At 39.3% G+C, this 27,299-nt stretch overlaps 1 protein-coding gene across 2 annotated transcripts in view; it reads left to right on the forward strand.

The window, feature by feature from the left end:
• OTOG (otogelin) overlaps positions 1–27,299 on the forward strand; it is a 2,079,396-nt gene that overhangs the window by 629,685 nt on the left and 1,422,412 nt on the right. For both annotated transcript variants that reach the window (XM_044082876.1, XM_044082877.1), the window contains exons 19-20: positions 21,632–21,844; positions 23,501–23,666. In XM_044082876.1, the coding sequence (XP_043938811.1) occupies positions 21,632–21,844; positions 23,501–23,666 (379 nt within the window). The remainder of the gene's footprint in view (positions 1–21,631; positions 21,845–23,500; positions 23,667–27,299) is intronic.

Here is a 27,299-nt window from a genome sequence, read left to right on the forward strand (position 1 = left end):
ATTGAGCTGGAGTCATTGTCCTTGTACTCTTTGTCATATAGGTTAATTTTTAGTTATTGGGCTGGAGTCATTGTCCTTGTACTGTCTGTCATATAGGTTAATTTTTAGTTATTGGGCTGGAGTTATTGTCCTTGTACTCTGTCATATAGGTTAATTTTTAGTTATTGGGCTGGAGTCATTGTCCTTGTACTCTCTGTCATATAGGTTAATTTTTAGTTATTAGGCTGGAGTCATTGTCCTTGTACTCTCTGTCATACAGGTACATTTTTAGTTATTGGGCTGGAGTCATTGTCCTTGTACTCTCTGTCGTATAGGTACATTTTTAGTTATTGGGCTGGAGTCATTGTCCTTGTACTCTCTGTCATATAGGTTCTTCATAGGAGACTTGTATCTTGCTTTCTGTGCTCTTATAGGTTCATATGTTCATAGGTAAATACTAAGTTATCAGTCTGGAGACTGTTACAAGCCTAACCAATAACCAGAGGTCAGAATCAACCCCCATTCCTTGTATTTGTGAGCTTAAGACTTTAACCATTATGTCAACCCTCTCCCCATATGGGCACTGTTATCTGAGACCTTCTCTTTCTTGATATATCAAGTAACATAACCAACAATAGAACAAAAAAAATCTCAGTTTAAATCAGTTAATAAACAAAACTAAATGGAAAGAGAAGTTCATGTGTTCATAGGTATAAACTAGGCTAATGACTACTAGGGCATATAAACCTGGACATGCAACTCAAATGTATCCCACAAGTTGCTGTGCGATAAAGTTTATTATAAAGGGCATATGTTGGCTAGGGCATGATTTAATGGTTGCCTTTGTCCATTAGAGACATAGGTGCTAGACGGGGTGCATTTTTGATTTTCCATCCAATGGTCCAGGTTATGCTTGAATAGGGTTATGGAAAAGCTCTGCTTCACATGGATGGGAAGTTTATTGGGAAGTTTATTCCACAGAATGAGAATTCTCTGGGAAAAAAATCCCACTCTGGGTCCTAGTTGTGTCTTAAGCAAGGTTTAGGTCCTTAGATGTCATACTTTTGATGCTGTTCATTCTACTAATATGCAAAAGGTCCATCAGTGTGGGATCCGAGGATACCTTGTATGCTAGGAAGCAGAGTATAGATATAGGCTAATAGGCGATCTGTATAGAAAATTTTGTTTGCATCATGTATGCTTTTTATGAGGAACCTGCATGGACATTCCAGTTGTTGCATGTGCCTGGTCAGGTACATACCAAAGGGGGCAATATACTCAATGTGTCTAATGAGAGCCAAATACAATGGCATGATGACCTCCCTGGACCTAAATGCTATGCTCTTATCTGTAAGTTGAGGGACATAGAATGATTTCCTTACTACTCTGGTTACATGTTGATCGAAAGCCATGTTATTAGCCATATGCATTCTCAAATCCCTGACTACTGGGTCTACACTTTGAATGTTTTGTCAATGAGGTAGTTCCTGGGGTGGCTGTCTTCCCAAAATGTACAATTATGCATTTCTTGGTACTGAGTTTTAAGCCGTGACTTTGACACCACTCATTTGTCTGAATTAGACCTTCCTGTAAGATGTTTGTGCAATGGGGAGATTCAATGACTGCTCTTGTTTGCAGTCGTCTGCAAACTTTCTCAGACAGAGGCCCCTGACATCTGAGAAATAGATGCCAAAGAGAAGCAGACCCAACACAGAACTATGAGGGAATCTGCTAATGACTAGCCTCTTTGTTTAGGTGATCTCTCTAATCCTAACTTCCTTGATCCTATTTGTGTGCCAGCTGGTTTATGCCTAATTCCATGAGTTTGTTTACAGTGCCCAAGGTGGGTAGTGTACAGATCAAGGCAAGCAGTATGTATCATTGTTGTCCTCGTCCATTGCCTTGATGACCTTTTTCAAGAAATCAGCGAGGTTTAGTAGGAAAGACCTGTCTTTGATGAAACCAAACTGGGTTGGCTCCAGTGTCTGAAGGTTTCCTATATCATATCCATGATCATTCTTTCCATTGCTTTGCATATGAGGCTAGTCAGACTAATTGGTCTGTAGTTCCTGGGATCTGTTGATCGTCCACCCTTCTGCCATTCATGTGGCTCAAAGGCTTTTCAAAGGCTGTAGTTGAATAGTGACTCCAATGATCTTTATAGGTCTTGTTTTATGTTATTTAGGAGGCATCCTGGGATATTAACATGGCCCATTGAAGTTGTGTTCTTGGCCTTTGAGAGTGCAGGTATTTGAAAGGGTTATGTGTGATGGCCTTTACTGGGAAGTGTCTGGTGTGAGTTGGGGGGTAAAACTGGAGATGAATTTGTTGGCCATTAGATTTGCTACATCTCCCAGATCTGTGAACGTGGCTCCATTTACAACCAGTTTTGATAACTGCTGTGTGCTACCTTTGAGATTTCTTAAATAGCTAAATAAGGCCTTATGGTTGTCCTTGGCCTGGGAAGCTATCTTTACCTTAAATAGGCTTTCTTGGACTTGATTAGCCTTCTTAGTTGTATATTTAGTTTGATGAGAGAGTTTTTATCTTTTTGGATATTACTCTTCTTAATTTTAGGTATGACGTTTTATTTTGTTGCACAATCTGTTTTGTTTGGATTCCATTAATCAAGGTGGTTTGTTTTTAGAGTTTGTTTTGGGCTTACTTCTGGTAGGTACAGCCACCTCTAGGCAACTATTGTCATGGCTCTACATAGCTTCTGTGAACATTTCAGAATAGGCTGCTGTGTTATCTGGGTCTGGAGGGGATTGGAATTTTGAGATGTTATTACTTGGTAGCTTGTCTTGGAATAGTTCCTAAGTGTTACAGTGTTTTAAGAAAACAGCTTTGTGATCTGACCTTATCAGAGAGGTCATGATGACATTGGTGGGGGGGGGGTGCAACGCTCTCCCATATTTGTGAGAACCGGCTCCAATATGTTTGTCTTTCTAGTGGGCATACAGATTACCTAATCTAGTGTGTTTACAAAGTCCAGGAATTTCTGTGCCTGCAAATTTGTGATATAGATAAGGTAAATCTTTTTTTCATGCATACATTTGTGATTGTGCACGATTCCCAGTCTACAGAGGGATAATTAAAGTCTCCCATGACTATGGTGTTTGGTTGAATATTGGTGTTCTGATGAAGTTTCACATTTGAAATGAAAGCACTTAATTTTAATTAAATTGTTTTTTGTAACTTTTTTGGCTGTTTTACTTGGTGGCTAACTACATTACAGTATCCCTCCAACTCCATGTGTTTCAGTGGTGGTGTTTTTCATGCTTTTGTTTCTTACGTCCTTTTTGTAGTGGTCATTGATAAGTATGAGCTATGAGTTTCCTGGTACATAGAGGGTAACATTCAGCTTGCAAGTATATGGTATGGGTCTTTGTCTAGGTAATCTGTACATGGGGAAACTCCAGAATGCTATCCTGTTTAACCAACCCAGAAGTATGCTCCACCTTTATTCCTTGCCAGTGCCATTGCTGATCTAAATGTGTGGAAGGCACTGAAGGCTTGCACTCCTGGGGTACCCTCTGTGGCTTTAAACCATGTTTTAGTATCTGCACAGATGTCTGCAGTCTCCAAGGTGAGGAGAGCTTAATGGGAGTGAAGCTTTTTGTTTAAACTCCTGGCACTGAGCAGTAACACCTTTAGATTCTCATGGGTTGATTTTGCTATGTTAGAAAGTCAATTTGGCACTGCGGAGGAGAATAATGTTTTAGCCAATTGTCAAAATCCTAGACGGGATAAGTGAAGAACAGCCTTGGCAAAGCAATGTAGTTTAACTATGATCTTCTCATGTTGACAATTGTGATATCCCCTTAGAATAACAGCAGAAACTAAGCCAGTTATTAAAGTCAATCATCTTGTGTTCATACCATGGCATCATCCTTGGTGAAGGTAGAATGCTGCTCAGTGCTAGGCACATATCAGCCTATGACACGTAGTCTGAGAACTCCATAATACCTCTCATCATATAGTCCAGGGAGGTATGTCTCAAGAAACGTGGAGAGTACTCCAGGCCTTCCTAATATAAAATCACACTTGGTAAGCTAAAAGTAAAAGTTGACACAAACATAACCACTAGCTATAACAGTACTTGTAAGCAGCATTTTCTGAATCATCTCATGGCAATCACTTTAACAGTTAGATCCTGCAAAAGCAATGCACTTTAATGTTATAAATAGAGATATTTTCAATAAATTCAGTAAAACAGTACATCTGAAAAATTCAGAGAAGTGCAATGAGTTGTATTTTGCCCATAAAGCACTAGATGCCAGTAAACCTTCTTATAAAGTCAACAGGTGAGGATGCCAAGCATTGATGGGCTTAGTAGGAATTAGTCATGAGCTGTACAAATGTGCCGAATTTATAGAAGCACCTTACTCTGGAACGTACTTTGTATGTTAACTAATGTGATGCCAATTCTTCCTTCAGTGGTAGCTTAAACAAATGAATGAGTGCCTTAAAATACACTCTTGCCCTCTTTGAAAACAATGGAAGGGCCTAAGTGTGGTTATTGGCAAGGCACACATGAACTATGAGCGGATAGACATTTATTTCCTATGATTTCTATGATGCCAATGAAAAGAACATGCACGATCCAGGCATAAGACACACTGGTACAGATATAGGAAAACAATGGTCAATGATGCTACACTGGCCTTAGGAAAAACATCCCTACAGTTATTCTTGAAGTAGGTATGGCCGTTGCATGTGCTGCAAAACCCACCAGACCAAGAGCAGGCCAACACACTTGTTCATTGTTACTGTAGAACCCCAGAGCTCACTGAGTAGCGTTAAACACACACTTTGCCAAACTCTACAGTTCATCAGATCAGGTGATTGTAACCAGTACATGGACACACACGTCACACAGTCATTCCACAGGGGGATATGGAGTATAGGGCAAACTGCAGACATGCCACTGGAATATGTAGGTAACCCTGTACAAGTCCCCTGACAATAACAAAGGTACATATAATGTATCTATACCCCCTGTAAGACAGCTGTAGTACTTACAGGATATAGCCCTTACAGGATAACATTTCATATCCTGCGACATATGGGAGTTACTTAAGATCAAACAAACTACCTTGCCAGATGTGCTTTTTTCCAGTGTTTAGGATACATGCACAGTTATCAGTCTACATAAAGGCCTATGTCTCCATTCTAGTACAAAACACAATATTTTTTTCTAGGTAAATTGCTGGGGTAGAAAGCATGCAATTCTCTTGCCATGGCATAAACCTCCACATCACCATCATCAACCCACTTTATTCCTATATTTTACACGAGGTAAGCATGTCCTGTCAACTATTGCCATCTCTGTCAATTTAATGACACTCTCCTACCTTCTTTTACAGTCATGCCTTTTTCCAGTCTTCTCACACTATCCATACATGTATTTGTAGATGTCCTCATTTCCTCTTGTCTTCTTCCTTTCTGTCCCAAATTTTCTTTACCAGATTGTCTTCTGCTTTCTACACATGTGCCTAAACCACCGTAATCAGTTCTCTTTGATCTTTTCTGCAATTGAAGCTACTTTGGCTTCTGCTGTTATGTCCTCATTTCTTCATCTGTCTCACATTGTGCATTCTACCACCCATCTCAGGCACTTCATCTCCATCACCTCAGCTGCTCTACTGGCTAGGTTTCTGTACCATATAGTAGTACTGGTGACACCACTGTTTTGCACACCTTACTTTTCATCATCTTTGTTATTTTTCTGTCACGCATGTCCCTTGACACTTTGAGCCAGTTGTTTGCAGTCCCTCTGATTCTAACTCCAGGATACACATTCAGACTTCCCATCTTGTCAACTTCCTTTCCCAGATACATGAAGCTGTTAACCTGCTCCACTATTTTCCCTTCTATCTCAATGTTCAGCTTCTTCTAATTTCCCTTATCTGCTGAATTACAACGGTCTTATCTGTATTCAGTTTCATCCCGTGTGCCTTCAGATTTGCATTTCATTCCCCTGTCATTTGCTGCAGATCTTGTTCAAAGTCTGTCTGTGATGCCATGTCATCTCCATACAACAGTGTTGTAGATCTGTACATAGCCTGTACTAATTCTTACAATGTTTCAGAGATTTCTATCCTTGAGCCATCTCAGGACTATGCAAATTGGCTGTCTAGACACGTTGTCATATGCTTTCTCTAACTCTAAGAATGTTCATTTGGACTCTTTCCTCATCTTTAGGTTTTTCTCAGCTATCTGTCTCACTGCAAATATTTGGTCAGTTGTGCTGTACCCTGATCTAAATCTGAACTGCTCATCTCCCATCTTATTTTTTGCTACTATTTGTATTCATTACTCAAACACCCTGTCCAGAACTTGCATGCAGTGTGACAACAGTTTGATACCTGTATACTGCCCACAGTTATGAATGTATTTTTATTTGTAACGTAAACCTCAGCCTGTCTTCATATAACCCCACACAGCAAACAGACACTGTCACTGACACCTATTAGCTCACCTCCCTACTCCAGCACAGTCTTATATACTTCAACACATGACACACAAGTACAGCATTGCTGCATACAAAGCAAAAAGAATAACATTCCCAACACATTTACCTGTCTTCACTGGTGGTGTATCTGACTGAATGTCTTACTCTTCTGCTCACTGTCACTCTACAGGTCACTCTATGGAAAACTTCCATAGTGAGATTTATTTATTAATTTACTTATTTGCTAACAGAGTAGGTGGTTTGTCTGGAGCAGATCTTTTTTAACCTTGACCCACTTACAGAGGTATATAATAAAGATGTATCCATTTAATCAGTCAGACTCAAAATAGTACTGAAGATGACAGAGATACACATAGGAAATATGAAGCTGTTATATGCAATAGCAAGGCTTGTACAGCTTTGAAAATCGTATGTACATAAGAGCATAATTGATAGAAATATATGTTGGGTTTTATAATACACACATCATTCTAGTTGCAGTCTGCATGTTTTTAGGTAATATATGTACATCTTTACAGTTTTGCAATTACCTTGGTAGACTTGAGTTTTGATGAAGTAAAAAGATGTGGAAGAGGTAATACCAACAGACAGCTGCTGATTGAAGGTATGGAACAGCTAGTATATTGTGTACCTTAACCTTTGTCTCTTAAACACGTGCATTTGGTGTCATTATGATCCATGTTTGGAAGATGCTTGTTTGAACCTTAGGAGAGTAGTCTCAACTTTTACCTGTGTTGGAAGTTTATTCCACAATGCAGGGCTCTGTCTAGAAAATGTTCATCAATGGCAGTTTTAAAAGTGGAGAGTAGACTTAATTTAACAGTTTGAATATAAGTGTGCCTAGTAAGTTGATGTTGATGTTTAGTTTTATTTGTATGTCACAGTGATCTGCTAGTCTGCCAGCACAGCAAATCTGCATATTTTGTTTTCAGCTATTTGTAGCCTTTGGGTATTGTAAGCAGAATTAAAGGCTAGTAGAAGAAGGCCATATTTGAGTTTGGTCAAGAAAAAAATTTTGGCCAGGGTAAGCTGCATTTCTAGGGTGAACAAGCAAGGGATTTTTATAGCAGAGTGTTAATTGCCAAAGAAATTTAGATCCAGTGTTGTCTATTTGTGTCCGATTCAACATTTGGGTTGTCAGACCCAGCTGGATCTGATCTCGGTGCCTTATAACAGAGTAATGGATTGAGAGCTCTGACTCCTCCACTACCTACAATTCCATCCTCCTAGATGATTTCCCTAAGATCTCGTTTGCCACCTATATGACCAGACATGCCCTGTGAGAGCTCAAGCATTCATGATAAGTGAAAGTCATTTTGTGTTTAAAATATTCTGCTTCTCCCTTTCCCTGTAGAAGTGTTAGTGTTAGGTCTAGATTCATTTTAGGATTAGTTTAGGTAGATATTTTAGGACCAGTAGATAACCTTTTTCTAATTTATATAGTGTGCTGTAAGAATTTTCTAGTAGTTTATATAGATATGCGCATATATATTCCTAGTTTCTATAGTTTTCTGGATAGTGGGATTTTGAAGCGTATTTTACTCTAAGTGTAAGTACTATCTTCCCTTGTACAACTTCTTCAAACTTTGTGTATAGATTTCAGTGTGATTCATATTACTGGGATAATTCTTCTAGAGTGTTGTTCTGATGTCTGGTGAGCCTACTGGATCCAAGAAGTGCTCAGCTTGTGGACACAAGATTCCCCCAAAGATCCCCATTCTCTTTGTGTTTACTGTCTAGCTCCTCCCATCCTCAGGACAGCTGCAGCTTCTGAGCTGCCTTTGGAATGAGAGCAGTACAAGGCAGAAAGCAGAAGATCTTCCATAAAGGCTTACTTCCCCCTCAGATAGGGTCTACCATGTCCTCTGAATCCAAGCAACTGTCCACGTCTCCATCTACTGATAAGAGGAAGGAGAAGGAGAGAGAAAGATCCAAAGAGAAACACTTGGATAAACAAGATGAGAACAGACAAGAAGAGAGCAAGGCAGAAAAGTTGAGGAAAAGGTCCCTAGATCCAGCTGCTCTTCCAGGTCTGGCACCTGAGTTGTCGAGGCAGTCAGATCCATCTGCAACTTGGATCTAAACTCCCTCTCTGAAACCTACTTTTTCTCCAGGGCTGGTTAGCCCCAGGTTGCATTCACCTATACTCTAACACAAGCTACTATCAGGACTGCTGTCTGTATCTTCTTCCACAAGGTCTGGTCGATAAACCAGAAGCCTTAATGAGATGAATGTCAAACACATGATGACAAAATTCCTGAAGACACAGATTCAGCTGGGGTGCTTCCAGTGCCACCCATAGATCAGAGCCAGGAAAGGGCCTTTGATCCCATCCCATCTAGTTCCAACATCATCTCCTTTACTGGAGCTTACTCTGATAAATAACGACTCCTGTTGCCTCACCATCATTGGATCTGCTGGCCGTAGAGACTTCATCTTTGACATCTTCCCTTACTATTTCAACACTGATGTTTTTTGGTCGAGAAGAATCTCAGAGCCAGTGTTTTGGGGTCATAGTTTTGATAGTGATGTTTCTCCCCCTCGGTGCTGTGGCTTTAGACAACTTGATACTGAGGTCCTACTGACAGCCAACCTCTTTTGGAGTCAGGAAACTTACTAAGTTAGTTCACAGAGGTAGTCTCTCCTCAGCTCCAGTAGATGAGTTGGTTTTTGAGGCTGTGGAAAGGGCCTTGGCCAGGCCAAGGAGACAGGTGCATGCACTGGGCTCAGAGCCATCCCAACTCCTAATGGATTCTGTGTCTCTTTACTCTCAAGTGAGTTGGTAGGGACAAACAGACCTTGTTATCTTTGAGGCAAGTTGACATTTGTTCTCCCTGTCTGATTCCAATGTGTCTGCATCAGAGCCCTTGAGACACATCCTATGAAAGACGACATGTAAACTGAAGCACATAGATTCTTTTCCCAAGTCCATCAGTGAACTCACAGATTCAGGTGATGGAGAAGGATCACCAAGATCCCCCCCACCAGAGGATGTCAGCTTTGGAGACATTATTGATGAGGCAAAGGGGGGTGGTCCACAGAAGATCCTTCTTCTGCTGAGTCTGTGTTACTTGAAGCTTTTGGGTCTGGCCCATCAGTTTTGTGGGTGGTCCCACATCCTGATGCTGTAATAGATCTTGTTGCTCGGAAGGCTTGGAATTAACCTGATGTGGCAGAGCCCCTACCTAAAAAAACAGGCAAAATCATGATCGCCTCAAAATATATGATACATTTGTCTAAAGGCACCCCTGTAGATACCATGGTGGTAGCAGAATCCACAAGAAAAGAACTATCTGAGGACAGTTCCTCTGTCTATCCCCCTAACAGGGATTCAAGGACGTTGGACTTGCTAGAGATACAGTCCCATGCATCAGTGATCTTTGCACTTCAAGTGCTGAACTACCAACACACCTGACATGTGTCCAAAGAGACTTGATCAAGGAGCTTTCTAAGGCTCTTTCTGGTAGCTTACCTTTGGAGATCCAAAAAATGATGGATGCCCAAATATCTACCCCACATTCTACATAAAATGTGGCCATGTTACTGTTATCAAGTGCAGCGGATGGTCGATGGCACACCAAAGACAGCTGGTATAGGTATTATAATGCATTCCCAGGCCTGGATGCTATTATGTGAGTTTGTAGAAAGCTTCAAGGCATGCTCTATCAATGACCCCTACAACAGTTCCACCCTGTTTGGGTCTAAGGTATAAGAATGCTTACCAGGAGTGAATAGGATGGCAAGACCTTGTCTGCTGTGGGAATCCATTTTTCTTCTCCTCAAAGATCCTTTTCAAGGAATTAAAGAGGAGGTAGAGAAATTTGCTTCAAAAAATCCCCAGGTTTTCACCAAGACAATCTTGGAGATAGACCTCCTTGAGGCAGAGGCAGAGGGAATTCAAATGGACACCACTCAAGAGGGAGAAACAGACCACAGAACCAAGGTTTCCATGGCTCCTTCACTGAGAAACCTTACTAGCATCCCTGAATGGTGGCCCAACTGCTGCACTCTGGAGGCATTTGGGGGATGCTTAGCCTTACACCCTTTAGCCTAACAAACCATAACATCCAATTCATGGGTGTTAAGGATAATCACCAGAGGCTATACAATAGCCTTTTTGTCTGTTGCAAAGAAAAGAAATGTTAAAGTTGCCAAAAGAGTCATCCAGATGGTCACCCCAGACCAGTTAGGATCCCAAGTTCTATTCCAGGTTATTTTTAGTTTCAGAAAAAACAGCTGATCTCAGACCAAAATTAGATGTCGGCAACCTAAATCAGTATGTTAAACACACAAAGTGCCTGATGGTCACAGTACAGTTTATACTACCTCTATCAAGGAAAGATGATTGGATGTGCTCTTTCGATCTCCAGGATGTTTACTGTCACATCAAGATCCAGAGGTGCTCCAGGAGGTTTCTCTGTTTCTGGCTGGGAGCCAATCACTACCATTTCAGAGCACTGCCATCCAGTCTAATCAATGCTTCCTGGGTGTTCACAAAGATTATAGCAGTAGTAGCAGCTCATCTATCACTGCAGGGGGTATAATTCTTCCCATATTACAACTGCTCTTAACTGCTACTTCCAAGGATCTACTATTGCGACAACAAATATTCCTTCTCAGTCTTGCAAATCAGTTAAACCACAAGAAGAGCAAACTGCCATCCACACAGAACATAGAATTTATAGTATGCCAAATAGACACGGTCCAAAAAATTGTAAAACTCCCAAATTCAAGAGCCCAGTCATTCAGGCTTGTAGCTTTTCAAGTGATGTAACATCCACACCCACAAGCAAAATGCATTTTTTCTCTTTTAGGGATGATGGCCTCTACTATTACATGGGTCCCATTAGCAAGATACCACATGAGAGTCCTATAGTGGACACTGGCAGTACAATGGTCAAAGAAATGTCATTCCTTTTATTCCAGAATCCAACTTACTCAAGTATGCAAGAATCACATAAGTTTATGGATTATTTCTCCATCAGTAGTAAAGGGCAGACCTTTTTGCCTAGTTGCTCCCAGGGCCACAGTCACCATGGACATCTCTCTCTTCTAGGTTTGGGTGGGGGGCGTTTTGAACAGAAGACAGTTCAAGGGATGTGTTCATCAGTGGAGGCCAAACTTCAATTCAGTTCACACAGACAATATGTCAGTGATATGATACATCAACAAGTAAGGTGGAGCATGTCCATACACTGTTTGCCAGGAGGCCATGTCAGTTTGGCAATGGGCAATGTGTTAGAAAATGTATACTTTATTCAGCTACTATTACTGTAACTGTTTTCTACCTGCTTTATTACCTTACTTTGCTGTTCTGTGTGCTCTTAAGTGTTCAAGTGCTCTTATTTTGCATTTTATTACTGCTTGCTAGTAGCCTGATTAAATTTGTCTGCTGTTCTAAACATCTCACTTTTGGTTTTAGCACTTGTGCTTCAGGCCAGTTATTTTATATTTAGGGTTTTTTTAGTCTACACTCTTGTGGACAAACCCTTACCAAATCCTGCTCTCCATAAGTCTGCCAAGTATTCAGAAGACTATGCCTGGACAATTCCCATCAGTTTCTCCTGCCATCCTGGTTGACATGAGCATACTGAGACATTGTAGCAACTGCCTGATGTTCACGGACAGTCCTCTTCTCCTACCACATAATTCTTCTACATGCAAGAAATGCATCTACATCAGTAAGCTGGAATGCATGCTCTCTCACTCTACAGTCAGTACTCCTGACAAAGAGGAGATTGCCAGTACAAACACCTCACCAACCACATCACAGAGCCAAGCACAACACACACACACACACACACACACACACACACACACACACACACACACACACACACACACACACACACACACACACACACACACCTATGCAGGGGTCCTCAACAAAACCTTGCCTAAACAACAGAGACCTCCAAAACACACAAACATTCCACACACAACACCAATCACATCACCCACAGCAGACAACACACCAGTGTCTCACAAACACAGCCCATTAGGCATAACAATAAACCAATGCACCGCACAAGGCATAACAATAAACCAAGCATAATATTCATTGGTGACTCATCAGTTCTAATGCACTAGACCAGCTCGTTTCATCCCCCACAAGGGGAGACAACATTCTGGACTCATTAACATCGGCAGCTTCTGCACCACTCCCATAGTATATTCTTCCCTGGTGAGATCACATCATCAGTCTATCTCATTCGAAGTTTCTATCCCACCCAACCCCTCCCTAGGCATAACCAGGCTAAAATCAGTAGCTTCACACCATCGCCCCCCTCAGAGGATGCAGACAACTATGCTGAACAGTATGCTGAACAGTATGCAAATGCAGTATACAAGCACCTATACAACTGCATGGACTCAGCCATACCCAATAGAACTAAAACCTGCTCCTTAAGGAAACACAAACCTGTCTGATGGACATCCTCTATCAACAGGCTTTACAACAAAGGAAGAAACTGCTGTCCAATGGTAAAAAAAGAACAAATTCCAAATTGGAAAAACTCCCCCTCAGCCTCAACAAGCAAATTAGATCACTCCTCCAAACCTCCAAAGCCAATTATGAGTCGAAACTAGTTCTAAAACAAAGGGAAACCACAAAGTCTTCTTCAGTTATATTAGGAACCTCCATGGCAAAGCCCAGATTTGTTCCGAATTAGTACTTAATGGTACCACTTACACTGATCCTGTTGACTTATAGCTGATAGGTTCAGTGCAAACTTCGCCCTCGAATCCCACCCTAAGGCCCTTTCAGCATCCCCAATACTTGTTCCACACCTCACATCTCTGTAGATGAAGTGTTAAAGGCAAAGAACACAGCTTTCATGGGACCTGATAGTATGCCAGGCTGTATTCTGCACCATCTCCAGCAAGAACTAGCTTTGCCATTGAGCAGCCTGTTCAAACTAATTACAGGTTTTATTCCAGCAGAGTGGAGAACTGCCAAGTCTGATCTGTAAAGCCATGGAAACCTGGGTGACTTCCTTTGACACAATCATACTGCAAGAGGTCTCACAGCTACACTGATTACCACATCAATGGTAATGTCATGGTACTCAGATTATCAACAATCTCACGTTCGACCATCATGTGGTGACATTTGTCAGAAAAGCCTTTTACTTGGTTCATCTCATAAGTAAAATGATTGCATTCAGAAAAAGGAGGTTATTATCTCTCTGTATTCCCCTCTCATTATCACTAAAATTCAGTATAATGCCAACTGGAAGGCAACAGAAATACCTTACAAAGAGAGAATCCATGGCATCACATCTGTCCTATGCTGACAGGTTCAATCACTACTACTCTCTATACTTATATCATACAGATTTCAGGGGAAGCTCTAACTCCTGGTGCATTACCCGCTCAATAGAACTAAATCTAATATGCAACATTAACAAAACCTGTTGGACAGACAGGCTTGTCTCCCAGAGGCTGCCCTCTCTCTGGAACAGACTTCCCATGCATGTCAGAGTGCCTCGCTGACCCTCTTCAAGCACAACCTTGATGAGTGGATGGGAAACCACAAATTTGTCCCAGGGGTTCTGCCTTTGTCCCTCATTGACAGGGGCGACAGGTGCTGACTGCGGGTTCTTTTTTGGGGACCATTAGCCTAGTAACTCCTATGATCCTATGATCTAGTGACAATACACATTCCCGGATGTCAAATATACTAGCAGACAGGTTGAGCAGGAGTATCCTATTACCTTATGAGTGGTCTCTCAAACAGACAGTGGCAACAGAGATCTTAAGCCACTGGGGCCATCCTTGCTGAGACCTCACTGCTTCCACCCTCAACAACAAATGCACCAGGTATTTTGCCTTCATCCCTCCACAGGAAAAGTCACCAAGTGACACTCTTGTCCACTTTTGGACCCAGGTCACCTTTACGCCTTCCTGATGAGTCCGCTTCTCACGAAATTAATTCAGAAAGCCATAAGGTGCAAGATCAGGGTAATCCTCATTGCTGTACTTTGGCTTTGGCAAGTATGGTTCCCCTTCCTTTGGTCTCACCTACTGCACCCACCATGAGTACTGGATCCCACTCTGGATCTTCTCAGTCACTCATCTGGGATGACTCTACCTGATCTTCAGTCCCTGAAACTAACTGCATGGTTTCTCCAATTTTAACAATATCCAGAGATGCCAGGCTTTCCTACCTAGCAGTCCACATAATTACTTTTTTTCAGAAGGAATCAACCAAAAAGACTTACAAGAGCAAATGGAAAATATTTTCTGTATTGGTGTCCAAGAAAGGTTTAGATCCTTTGTTAGCCCTTATTCAAGCAATACTGGATTTTCTTTCTGAACTTTTTTCTGTGAAGTTCCAAGTTACTCTGCTATAAAAGTTCAGATGGCTGCCATGTCTAATTTTCACACAGGATATAATGATTCATCTGTCGCATCACTTAGGGTGACCAAAGCATTCTTTAAGGTAATGTTCTTAATGAGACCCCCTGTTTGAGATCCAGTTCCACTATGGGATGTCACAGTCTTCCTTCAGTCATTGACTCAAAAACCCTTTGAAGCTGTAGCATTATCAGATTTAAAATTTCTTTCTTGGAAGACTATTTTTCTGATTGCCATCATTTCAGCAAGATGAGTTTTGGAACTGCAAGCACTTTCATGCAAACCACCCCTTCTTATTTTCTGCGAGGATAGAGTTTCAGTGAGAACAAATCCTTCTCTCCATACCTTAGATATCCATAGACATCAGATTTTATTTACATCATGCCAAAGACTTTAGAAAGTCAGACCAGCTCTTTGTCACCTTTTCCAAGACAAAACTAGGACATCAGGTATCAAAAGTCATGCTGTCTATGTGACTGACAGATTGTATATCCTTTGTTTGTAAGACAAGAGGATGAGCCTAGGGCTCACTCTACTAGAGTTATGGTAACTTCAACAGCATTTGCAAAAAGAGTACCTATCAGCGACATATGTGCCCTCTTCAAATGCAACTTGGATCAATGGATGGGGAATTACAAAGTCACACCTGGGGTAGAGCCCATGTCTCTTATGGAAAGGGATAATTTGTAAGATACTCAAGGAATAGGCACAAACCCATGCCATCCACTTGCCCCTAGGGGCTATATATTTGGCAGAATTGGGTTATATTGGCTAGGCTTGTAAGGGCTCTTAAGCCATTAGCCTAGTAATCTCCTATGAACCCATGAACAACTTGTTCAGCAGCTCACACCTCTCTATCCCATTACAATTTGCATGCGCAATGTAGTGCTCAAACATCATTTCGCTTTGCCATTCTCAGCAGCATCAAAAAACAAAACAAAAAAAAAACAAAGTCGCTGGAACCTTGACAAGCATTTATTTTTGATACAGAAGTGTCCTTACTTGAATCCTCCCAAGCCATTTTTAGGAATCTGTCCTAAATGTTGAAATGGATGAAAATAAATATCGGATATGAAAGTTACGTACTAACCATAATGATAGATCCGTGTTGTCCTATTTTCATCTGGTTTAACATCCCTGCCTCCTCCTTCCTCTTTACAAATTTCCATTTTGCATTTTCTGGGTCTTGATTAGACCTTGATAGAACCCTGTCCATTTTCTGTTCTACATCTGATTTAGTAGTGGACAATGTTGTGGACTCCCTCTTTATTCCTTTTTATAATTATTAGGGACATTATGGAAATAGTCAGCAGACTCGCTCTGAGGTAAATCAACTAGGGGGAGGGAACTGTGTGTAGGTGAGGAGTGAGGTCTGTCAGATCACATACTCAGGTATAAAGTACTGAGGTCAGATCTGGACAGATCCAATACCCAAACATTGAACCAGATGAACATAGGACAACACAGATCTAGTGTTATGGTAAATGCATAACTTTCATTTACAGTGCCATCAGTGTGTGAAGAAGGAGAAAGAACTGGGTCTAGGATGAGGGACAAATATTTATATTCTGTGACTTCTGGAATAATATTGTTATGATTGTCGAAACTGGTAAAGTTAAGCATGGTGGGAACTTTGCTGTTAGAGGCAAAAAGCAAAAGATTTGTCCTTTTTGGATTGATTAGGAATGTATTAGCTTCAAACTATTGCCCCAGTTTGAGCAAATTACTTTATAATTCTTACTGGAAAGTTGTTAGACATTTATTGGACTGTAACATTAGGATGCCATCTATGCATAGAATGAAATTTGGTGATGGTAAGTCATTTGTAATGTCATTAATAGTGAGAACATTAAGGGACCTATGGGACTCCTGTATGGAAAGTTCCTATTGTGGAGACATGCCTATTGTATGAACCTGGCATATTCTGTTTTCCAGGTAGTTTTGAAACCATTTTATGGTATTCTTGTCTTGTTTTATTAGTTTGTTTAAAAAAGATCATGATTTAATGTTGCAAAGGCCCATGTCACATCTATGAAGAGGCTAGTCATAATGGGTCCTCATTAATATTGCAGTATATATTATTAGTTGCATTGAGTAGGGCTGTTGAAGTGCTGGATTTATTTCTCGTGCCGTGTTGTTTGTCTAGAAGGAGGCCATACTTAATTACATGTTTAAAAAGTTGTCTGTAAATGTTTTCAGATATTTTTGATAGTGAGCAAAGGTTTCATATGGGATGAAAATCTGTAAGAGTTTTTGGGCAGGAGAGCTTGGTGACAGGTGTTATGTGTAAATGTTTAAAAGCCATGGGAACTATACCTGATATTATTTGCAAATGTTTAAAGGCCATAGGAACTAGACCTGATATTATGTGTGTGGGTTTAAGGGCCATAGGAACTATACCTAATATTAAAGAGAGACTGAACATATATGTAAGTGGTATGCTTATATTGCTGGCTGATTTTTTGAGAAAAGTGAATGGAGAGAGCTGAATGCTTGTAAGAAGGGTTTTAGTTTTTTTTTTTTTTTTTTTAAATTGCTGTTTCCTTTGTTGTAATTTCTGTGAAGGAGAAAGAGCTATCATACTCTGCTAGGGGATATAAATTAATATATGGGTAGTGTTTGAGCTGAGACGAGCACCATAATGTTTGCTTTTCTTGCATAAATCTGAGGCTCTTGACCTGGTCATTGCATTAATGATCCCATGCAGAAAGAATGTTCCTGAAATCCACTTTTATCTCATTGCACAATTCCCTTGTGCCATGCAAAAAAGCGTGGCTTGCTTTATGCATACATACCTGTGAAACACAGTGGACATGTGTAGGTGAGTCAATGCCTCTTGTGGGGACATGGGGAAATTTATTGTAGTATTATGGCTGTAGAGGCACTAAAGACGAAAAATGGTTACATATGCAGGTAGTGTGATGATGGCACACTTATGACGTGTCATTGTTCACAATGTGCATTTTCGCATCATAGAATGGTGGCATCGCAGCTGAACACACTAAGTAGTTGCCCAATGTTAAAGTCACATATTGACAGCAGCAATGTGCATGATCATGAAAGGACTACCATTTTTCTCTGAATTCTGACCTAGTACATTGCCATGGCTTCTGAGGGCACTGAGAATGGCAGGGCTCCCAGGTGGTGCAGCATGGATAGTAAACATTTTCTGTAGTTTTTGTACAGAGATCACAAGGATTGCCTGCTTGGGGACTCATAAGGATCCACAGAATAAAGTGGATACCTTGCTCTGTCTTGCCAGTATGGTGACTGCTGCTGTGCACATCAGCAGCTCTGGTAACCACTGTCAACACCACTCTAGTGGCCCGATGATCCACTATCCTGACCTTCTTAGTCAATGGGAAGAAGAAGAAGAAACAGAAGGAGAAGAATAAATCAGAAAGAGTGCTCCTGAAATATACAGAAAGGGATGTTACTGCCCTTTAATTTTCAGTATAATTAAATAAGACTTCTTAGTTTTTTTAATTGATATGTCTTATATTTGATGCACTTTTTTCAGCTTAGGAACAGATTGCGGAGAAAGAACTCATGTAACAGAGAGGAATGGATCATCCATTAGACAAAGGGATGAATACGATTACTATTGTGTTATTGGTAAGCTGGGTATATCAGAGCAACTTAGAATTACTCACTGTTATAGTGATCATTCTTAAAAAGAGAAAAGTGCACCAGTCTCCCAAAAAGTGTATACCTTTCTTCAACCTCCTCCTCTTCACCTTTACTCAACTTCTGTGAGTCTTTGTGTATGTTCCATTGCTTGTCCTTTCCCCTTTTCTGACTTTCTTATACTCTCATTTCCTACCAATTTCAATAAGTAAATATCCATAGGAACATTAGTCAGAACCTGTTATTGCATCTGCCAGACATTTTTCTAGTACCACTTAGTTGTGCTTGTGCCCAAGCATACTAGTCTGCATGCTACATGCTTGCTACAGTTCTCTGCTTACCAGCACTGTCATTTCTACAATTGGGTTTTGTGATTAGTGTAAAATTTGTTCAAGCTATATTGTGTAGCTCTTCATCTCTATGGTAGGCCTTGTACAGTCATTGGAGGCATATTTCTGAATACCGGGAGTGGTTATTTAAATAAATCACAGCTTTGCAAAAAAAAAAAAAAAAAAAAAAAAATGATGTATATATATATATATATATATATATATATATATATTATATACATATATATATATATATATATATATCAGATAAGAGTATGAAATCATGATTCTTCATGGAGTAATACTACAGGCATCCTTTGTAGATATGTTTGGAATCAATAAAGTTTTACATCCTTGTCTGTCATGCATAGGGGCAAAATGTAAATTTTCTGTTCGTTGTCGCCTCACAGTTAGACGTTGCCCATTCGATTCTCAGTTAGAGCGTCTTCTGTGTGGTGACATGCATGAATGGGCATTCCTTCATTGAAGGTTGTGCATTAGGCCTGGCAAGCCAGCACGTAAAAATCTACTGCTAATCATTAGTGGACTGGAGTTCCGCTGTGGCGACCCCTAACCAGGAAAAAGCCGAAAGACACAAACAAACAAATCTAAGTTATTTGTCCTTAAAAAAATAAGGGCTGAAAACTTCACGGGAATGCATGGCTAGGCTTCTAAAGATCCTCATAAGTACCTATGAACCTACGAACATGCATATGTCAGACGTTTTGTCTCAGTTTTTTATTCTGCAGGTTGTATACCATCATGTCACATCAATGCTACTGCAGTTTGTGGCTTAACTATCCCAGTATTAAAGAGTTAGCCACAACTGACTACAGTCCTTTCCTCCAGCCAATAAAGAACTAAGTTCAGGTCATCTGTAATGTAATCAAGCCCTTATCCTGTTACACCACACAATCAATACATATGTATCATAAGTGCTCTTTAAGGTGAAAGCTGATATAATATTTATGAAACTAATATTTTTGTCTGAAACTCAATGAAGAAAATTTTAGGCTTTGGTATGTAACCTAAAATGTAAATTAAATAAATGCAACCTGGCCATTAACATTCTAAAAATCTGTTCACTTTAGGAAACCAACTTTAAGTCTTACTACTAAAATGGAGGTGAGGTTGAGGGAAAACATGATTAAAAAAAATTCTAAGGCAAAATATACTGAGGTTGATGAATCATTTGCAAGTGCAAATTTACTAGAATACTGCATGAAATGTAGCAGCTAGAAAACAATAATTTAGGAAGCATACATGAGTAGGTCTGAGAAGGCAGTGGTGTTTTTTAGCATAGTTCATAGACAAGTGTTTCGAATTTTGTTTTCAAAGGATAAATATTGTGCAAAATACAAAATATGTATGAACCTTTTCATCTGCTTATCACAGCAAGGCCTTAAGAACTTTATAAGAGAAGTAAAATGTTTCTCATAGACATGTTATGATTATTTAGTAATACTTTTGTATTAAATTCACATAGCATAGTGGCATATAAACACATGTGCAAAATACTCAGATAATGGAAAATGGTTTAAGTGTACAATTACAAGTGCATAAGGTACCGTGCTTGTACAGGTGTAATGTGATAGCTAAGAACGGGAATTTCCTTTTTAGAGCTGTTATATTCATTTGCTTTTTCTGAAAATGGTAACTATTAAAAAGTGCTTTTTATTGAATATTAATTCTATTAATAAAGCACAAGAGGCCGTGGTGGCGCAGCGGTAAGTGTTGTTGCCTCACAGCAAGATGTTCTCCCGTTTGATTCTCAGCTGGAGCGCCTTCTGTGTGGAGTCTGCATGTCCTCCCCACGGTCAAGTGACATTTAAAGACATGCAGGTAGGTGCAAGTGTGAATGGGTGTGCTGTCTTTGAAGGTTGGGCATCGGGCTGGCAACTTGGCACCGTAAAAATCCACTGGCAATCATTAGCGGACCGGGGTTCTGCTGTGGCAACCCCTAACCGGGAAAAGCTAAAAGACATTTTGTATATATATATATATATATATATATATATATATATATATATATATATGTATATATATATTAGTGTGTATGCGTGTGTGTGTGCGTTATTTATATATATATATATATATATATATATATATATATATATATATATATATATATATATGGGTTCACTTCAATTCACTGAACTTTCAATTCATTGACTTTCATTTCACTGACACCATTTCACTGAAATTCATTTCACTGAAACTTCATTTCACTGAAAGTTCATTTCACTGACAACTATTATTAGCAATAAAATGGAATATTCCCCCTTCCCCACTGTAGTGCGACACTGGAGTTAGAATATATAGTTAGGGGTGTGTGGGGGGCGCACTTTTCTTTTACTAAGCAATATTATATCAAAATGTAAGAATATCATATGAAATGAAGTGGGGGGCTGCGCCCCCACACCCCCCGATGTGGGGGGCTTTGCCCCCCACACCCCCCTAACTATATATTCTAACTCCAGGGTCGCACTACAGTGGGGAAGGGGGCATATTCCATTTACTTTGTAATAATAGTTGTCAGTGAAATGAACTTTCAGTGAAATGAAGTTTCAGTGAAATGAATTTTAGTGAAATGGTGTCAGTGAAATGAAAGTCAGTGAATTGAAAGTTCAGTGAATTGAAGTGAACCCATATATATATATATATATATATATATATATATATATATATATATATATATATAAAAATATATGCATTTAAAATTATATATAAATATATAGATATGTTCTAGAAGTCTATATCATATAATATAAAATGGAAAGAGGTCTGTGAAAGGATACAGCCATGACTGTGCATGTGCCACATCATTTTATTATTCATTTTTGCTTTTTTTTTTAAACAGCTGCATATGCTTTCGAGGTCTGCAGTGTCATTAACAAGGGAATCTTTATGCCTTGTCATGAGTACGTTAGTCCTGCTGTGTATTATGAACAGTGTAAAGCTGATGCCTGCAAATGTGGACAGACATGTCTTTGTTCAGCTCTGGCTCACTATGCAAGACAATGCGCAAAATATGGGATTGTTATCGACTTCAGACAAAACATAACTGACTGTGGTAAGTAGCTGTAGCTAATGAGTTATATAAACTTTTTTTGTTTAATGGCTCTTTATTCATCCATTTTTGTTAGACGCAAACAACAGGAACTAACTTAACATTGCAACTGATGCCTTTTAAGATTTTATTTATGTCCTGTTGTTTGTCTGAATGTTATCTAAATAAACGGATACCTTATTTGCCTACATTTTCTCTAAATAAAGAGATATCCCCAGCAGTCCAATCATATCAAATGATCAACATGCCAACTCCGTGTTTTATTGATGTGCTAAATATCAGAAATCACTTGATATGTTATGCTGAGTGAAACAAGTGATTGCCCGAGACTGCTGTGTGCAGTTTTGGAGAGTGATCTCCCTCCTCCTGTGAGCATGTATATGTTTTGGGGTGTGTGCTACTTGTCTTCCCTATGAGGCAGTGCAAAGGACTCTGTTACAAAAAGCACTTGTTTTGGTTAGAACTGTTGCTTTGTATTTAGCTCTCTGTAGAAGTGTTGGCACTTGAAATGCAGAGTACCAAAAGCCCCCCCCCCCACACCCCTCTATGAGGGAGTAAGCCTCCCCCAATTGTATGTATATATCAGCTCTGAAATCACCACACCTCAGAGAAAAGGGAATATTCTGAGAAGTTGCATCTCTGATTTACTATATATATATATATATATATATATATATATATATATATATATATATGTATATATATATATATAAATCTGTTCTTTCGGCCATTTAGTCTCCACATTTCGGGACTCGCTCTAGCAGGTTCCAGCATTTCAATTGGTTACTGATTATCCTGATGCAGTCACCATGTTTATTCTTTCATGAGTTTTTTTCTTTCTTTTCTTTCAATATATGATATTTTTAGTTATATGCAGTATTTGGAGTCGAACTGAACTCTGAGTCATTGTATGGTTACCCTTTGTCATTAGAAAGCTTGTAGAGTTAATAAGAAAATACTGTGATTTATTGAACCTGAACAGTGGGTATCTATTATGAGTTATACATGTTATACATATTCTCCCTTTGTTGTAAACTGGTGTAAAATTATATTGTTTTGATCAGTTAGGCAAGTCATGTTGAAGATTTGCTTGACTGTGTGGACACAGTGTCATTTCCTTTTGAGAATGCATACTGTGGAGCTGAATACTGTTAACAGGTGCTTTCTTTGATCACTACTATTGGGATAGAGGGATAGCTGACATAATGTGAACATTTTCTGTCGCAGAATGGCCTGCCATAAGTATCCAAGGCTTGAAATAGATGATAGCTATACTATATCCTGAGATGTTTACATGGCAGATGGGAGAGTAAAATTATTTTTTTTTTGTTTGTTTTGAGTTGTCTTTATGCTGCCTTACTAAAACTGTTCAGTTTCTTTACTTGAAACTGCGCACATGAAAGACTTTTAAGTACCACCATGAAACTTAAGAGCCCAGAGATCTTTAGTATATCAGCAATTTATTCCCTCAAAGTAATTAATCTCTGATTATTAAAATGACCAACAGTGGGGGATCCTGGAAGTTTAAAGTGGTCATTTGATGTAGGTCAAAATAATTTTTAATGCTGAGTGAACATAAGTGATAGACAAATGCAGAAACCTCTAGGAAGATATAACATGTATGTCTTAATCTCATTAATTGCTTTTCTTTGTTTGTAGCTATTCATTGCCCAGAGACTATGACATATTGGACTTGTGTATCTACATGCAAACAGAGCTGTAAGTCCATATCCATGCCAGAAGTCTGCAGTGATGACTGCGCAGAAGGCTGTGCATGTCCTCAAGGAACTTACTTTAACAGCAAAACAATGAAGTGTGTGCAAAGGTGAGACTAATGCGCTCTTATTTTTAGTAATTTGCTTTGCCCCTTCCTTTAGGGTGATGTTACAATATGCAAAAAGTGAATGATCATGTTAACATTTTGGTTAGTATAGATTGCATCATTTTAATGTGTTTCTTTTACAATTCATTAGACCTGTAGCTAAGTACTGCTATATTTGTCTTTGGTATGGCTTTGATAGGTTAATGAAAATGTATGGCAAAATGACTTTATCTGATTGCCATGTTTTCTGATCATGAAGACACTATAGTCTATGAATGCAGCCCTAAGTAGATTGGCTGTTACACCATGTTTGAACTGACCATGACATAACAACATACCACCACTTTAGTTCATGGGTTTTGGCAGTGATGCAGGAGTCAAGCATGTTGTGGTCTGCATACCTATATTCAGGATAAGAATATGAGGAGAACACTATGCCAATAAATTCTCACCATGATTCATCTCTGAATGGAATAAAATATATACTTAACTGTGCAAGCTTTTCTGATACACGTTGTCTTTCCTGAAATATCCTTAAACAATACACAGAGTTTAGAAATGTATCAAGTTTTCATAACTGAAAGATTTATACATTCCATAATACCTTCTGAAACAGAATGCTTACATATCTTTCTTGTTTAAATGACTGTTGGAAACGTATGTAAATGGGATGTGTGTGCATGGTATAAATTCATACCTTTCTAAATAATTATTATTCCATTGACACATATGTAGCTGTTGCGTACTGCACTGCCTTCTTGCTTACCTTTAAAGTGATGTTATCAATGTTTTGCAACCAGAACTTCATAGAATTGGGAATAATCAGTTACTAGGTAGAGTTTCAAATTCTGCATGTTTTGTTTAAAAAAAAAAACGTTAATTTGCTACTTAGGTTAGCTGCCTGAACTTCTTCCGAGAATTGCGGTGTCCTACTCTCTTACATCATGATGCGACTAAACCCTTACAATTTTCACTAGTTCATTTAGTGTTTCATTCTCTGTATTTCCATGCTAATCAAGAAGAAGAAAATGGATTCTGGTTTAGCAGAAATATAATATTTGCACTGTACACCTTCACCCTCTTTGTAGCTTGAAGGAAATCCAGTGACACATTAGACCATTACCTAATAATAAACTCTTTATAGTCTGCAGAGTTAGCCTATAGCAGTGAAATGGTTTAAATAATTCATTTTGATCAGGCTGTTTAAAATCATACACTTCACTACCCCTTGCAATACTTCCCATAGGAGTAATGAAAATTCAACTTTCTCACTTTTTCTCTTCTCACAATTTATAAATAAGCTTCCCATATACCTTCCACGTATGCCATTATTATTATGCAGATGATATGGTCATAAACAGATCCAACCCTTTTCACCATGTGATCAAAAAGCAGATTTAAAGAGAGCTGCAAACCTATCTCACCAGCTAACTACCCATAGAATAATTCCAAATACAAACAGAAAAAAATAATGCTCTTTGGAACCAAACAAAGGCTGGCCAAGGTACCCAGAAACTGGGCTATTACCTATTCTAGTCAGGAGTAGATAGAAAGAGTCCAGCATTATAAATACCTCATTGTCTGGCTAGAGCCAAATCTCAGTCTACAAAAGCAGATACAAAACATTAAGATAAAAGAAAACACTCATCTCGTCTGGTCCAATAAAATATCTCACTTCCCTTCCTGAAAAGGAAGAGCTGTCAAGGGGTCCTTCTCTCCCTATCCTAACTTCTGTATCAGAATAGAATTTCAGACCTCTACAAACTACCTTCAATAATATCTGCAGGGTTATTACCTTAGCCCCCAAACTGCTTTGCCCTTTGTTATGATGTGAGGCATTGCCAGCTGTGCCAGGAAATGTAGGGCAGTGGATGTGTACCATATGCCAGCATAGCTAGCTGGAATTTTGTAAAGAATTAGATGTCATTTGTGTAGCACTCTGATTTGTACAGGTGCTTGTGTTGAAAATGTATTTGTAAAGTTGCTTGAGTTAAAAAAATATACCAACAGTGGGTCCTGCTGGACACAAAAGAAATACACCTGTATGTCAAACTGTATTGTAACTGTTGAAATGAATATATTGCAACAGATGATACTGGAAGAGAAGAGGTTAATCTCAGTCCAGCTAACTTTGAAAAATAGTCTGAAATTAAGTTACCTGGTTTAGACCATAAAGATCATATCTTAGTTCTTATTGTAGCCAGAGACAAAATGTATGTGAAAACCATGACTAGAAATCCTACTATATTGCCCTTAGGGGTGACCTAATCGGTACCCTGGAAGGGTGGAAGTTTTTGAAATGGTTTTTTAGCCTCCAGGTGCTATAAAACATCTTAGCAAAGCTCTATGTGTGTGTGTATTATGACAAATCTGTGCTAGATTCTGGTTCAGTTTCTAGTAAAGGGGGTAGTGTGGGAATCAGGAGTCAGATGACCAGATGTATTTGATGTCATTCTATAAGCCAGGATGGAAATATTGTTTTAATACTAGATGAGACAGAAGTCTCAGGGCAGTCTGTTTGTTAAACTTGACAAAGAAAGACCACTCACTCACTTAATATTGCCTTGTGCTAGTAAGTGAACTAGGGGAACAGTAATTCTTTATATGAGTCAGGAAAATATAGTGAGATTAGTTAAGCAGTTTTTTCTGTATCTGTGTGAACCTTCCCATCCATGTCATTTTTAATATTTCCTGTGAATGAAACTCTGGTGTTTATTGTAAATAGATATTTAGTATTTTCACATTATTTTATTATTTATCATTTAATATATTTAAACCTTTCATTGTGACTGGTCTTTTAGAAAATATTTTAACCTTTGAGAGTACTTATATGGTGACACTGTGGCTACTCCTGAAATCCTTGCTGCATTGGTCAAACACTAGTATTTTTATTAGTATTAATTTTACTCAGTATAAATGGGTACCCTTGTAAGAGCCTTAGAGTAGCTAGCTTTGGAGTTCTCTGGTGGCAGTATCTACCTTATAGTCTGGGCAGAGGGAGTATAGCAGGTAAATCTGTGCCAGCCTTCCCCAGGTGTGTGTGTGTGTGTGTGTGTGTGTGTGTGTGTGTGTGTGTGTGTGTGTGAAAATCAAATCTCAAAGAGCGTGTGTGTCAGCAACTTGGAGCAGGGATAGAGAGCACTGGTTTCACAGAGAGGGTGGTGGAGGACTAGGCTTGGAACACTTGGCTAAGGACTCAACTCTACAGCTGTGGTCAATGGGGAGTCTTGTGTGGGGCCTGGAGAGAGAGATAGCAAGAGAAGGAAATCAAGCCCCAAGTCGGGAGTGTGTTCCCTGTGTGCTCTTAAGAGAAAGTGTGCTTGGTGCAGAGAGCTGCATGTGGAAGTACTGTGTGTATCTATTTTTGTTCCAAGTGAACAAGCCTCACCAATGTCCATGATAAGGATTGAGACTCCTCGATCATTGGCCCATAGGAGTGACGTCGCACCCTTGATAAACCAAATGACTGCTTTTGGAACCAAAAAATACTCTACTTATATCATGACTACCCCCCCCCCCAACACACACACACACACACACACACACACACACACACACACACACACACACACACACACACACACACACACACACTATTAATTACTTCCTTTCCTTATAGGCTCTCTCATGGCTTTA

The sequence above is a fragment of the Protopterus annectens genome, chromosome 9.part0 (assembly GCF_019279795.1).
Source record: "Protopterus annectens isolate FY-2018-M chromosome 9.part0, PAN1.0, whole genome shotgun sequence".
Taxonomy (NCBI): domain Eukaryota; kingdom Metazoa; phylum Chordata; order Ceratodontiformes; family Protopteridae; genus Protopterus; species Protopterus annectens.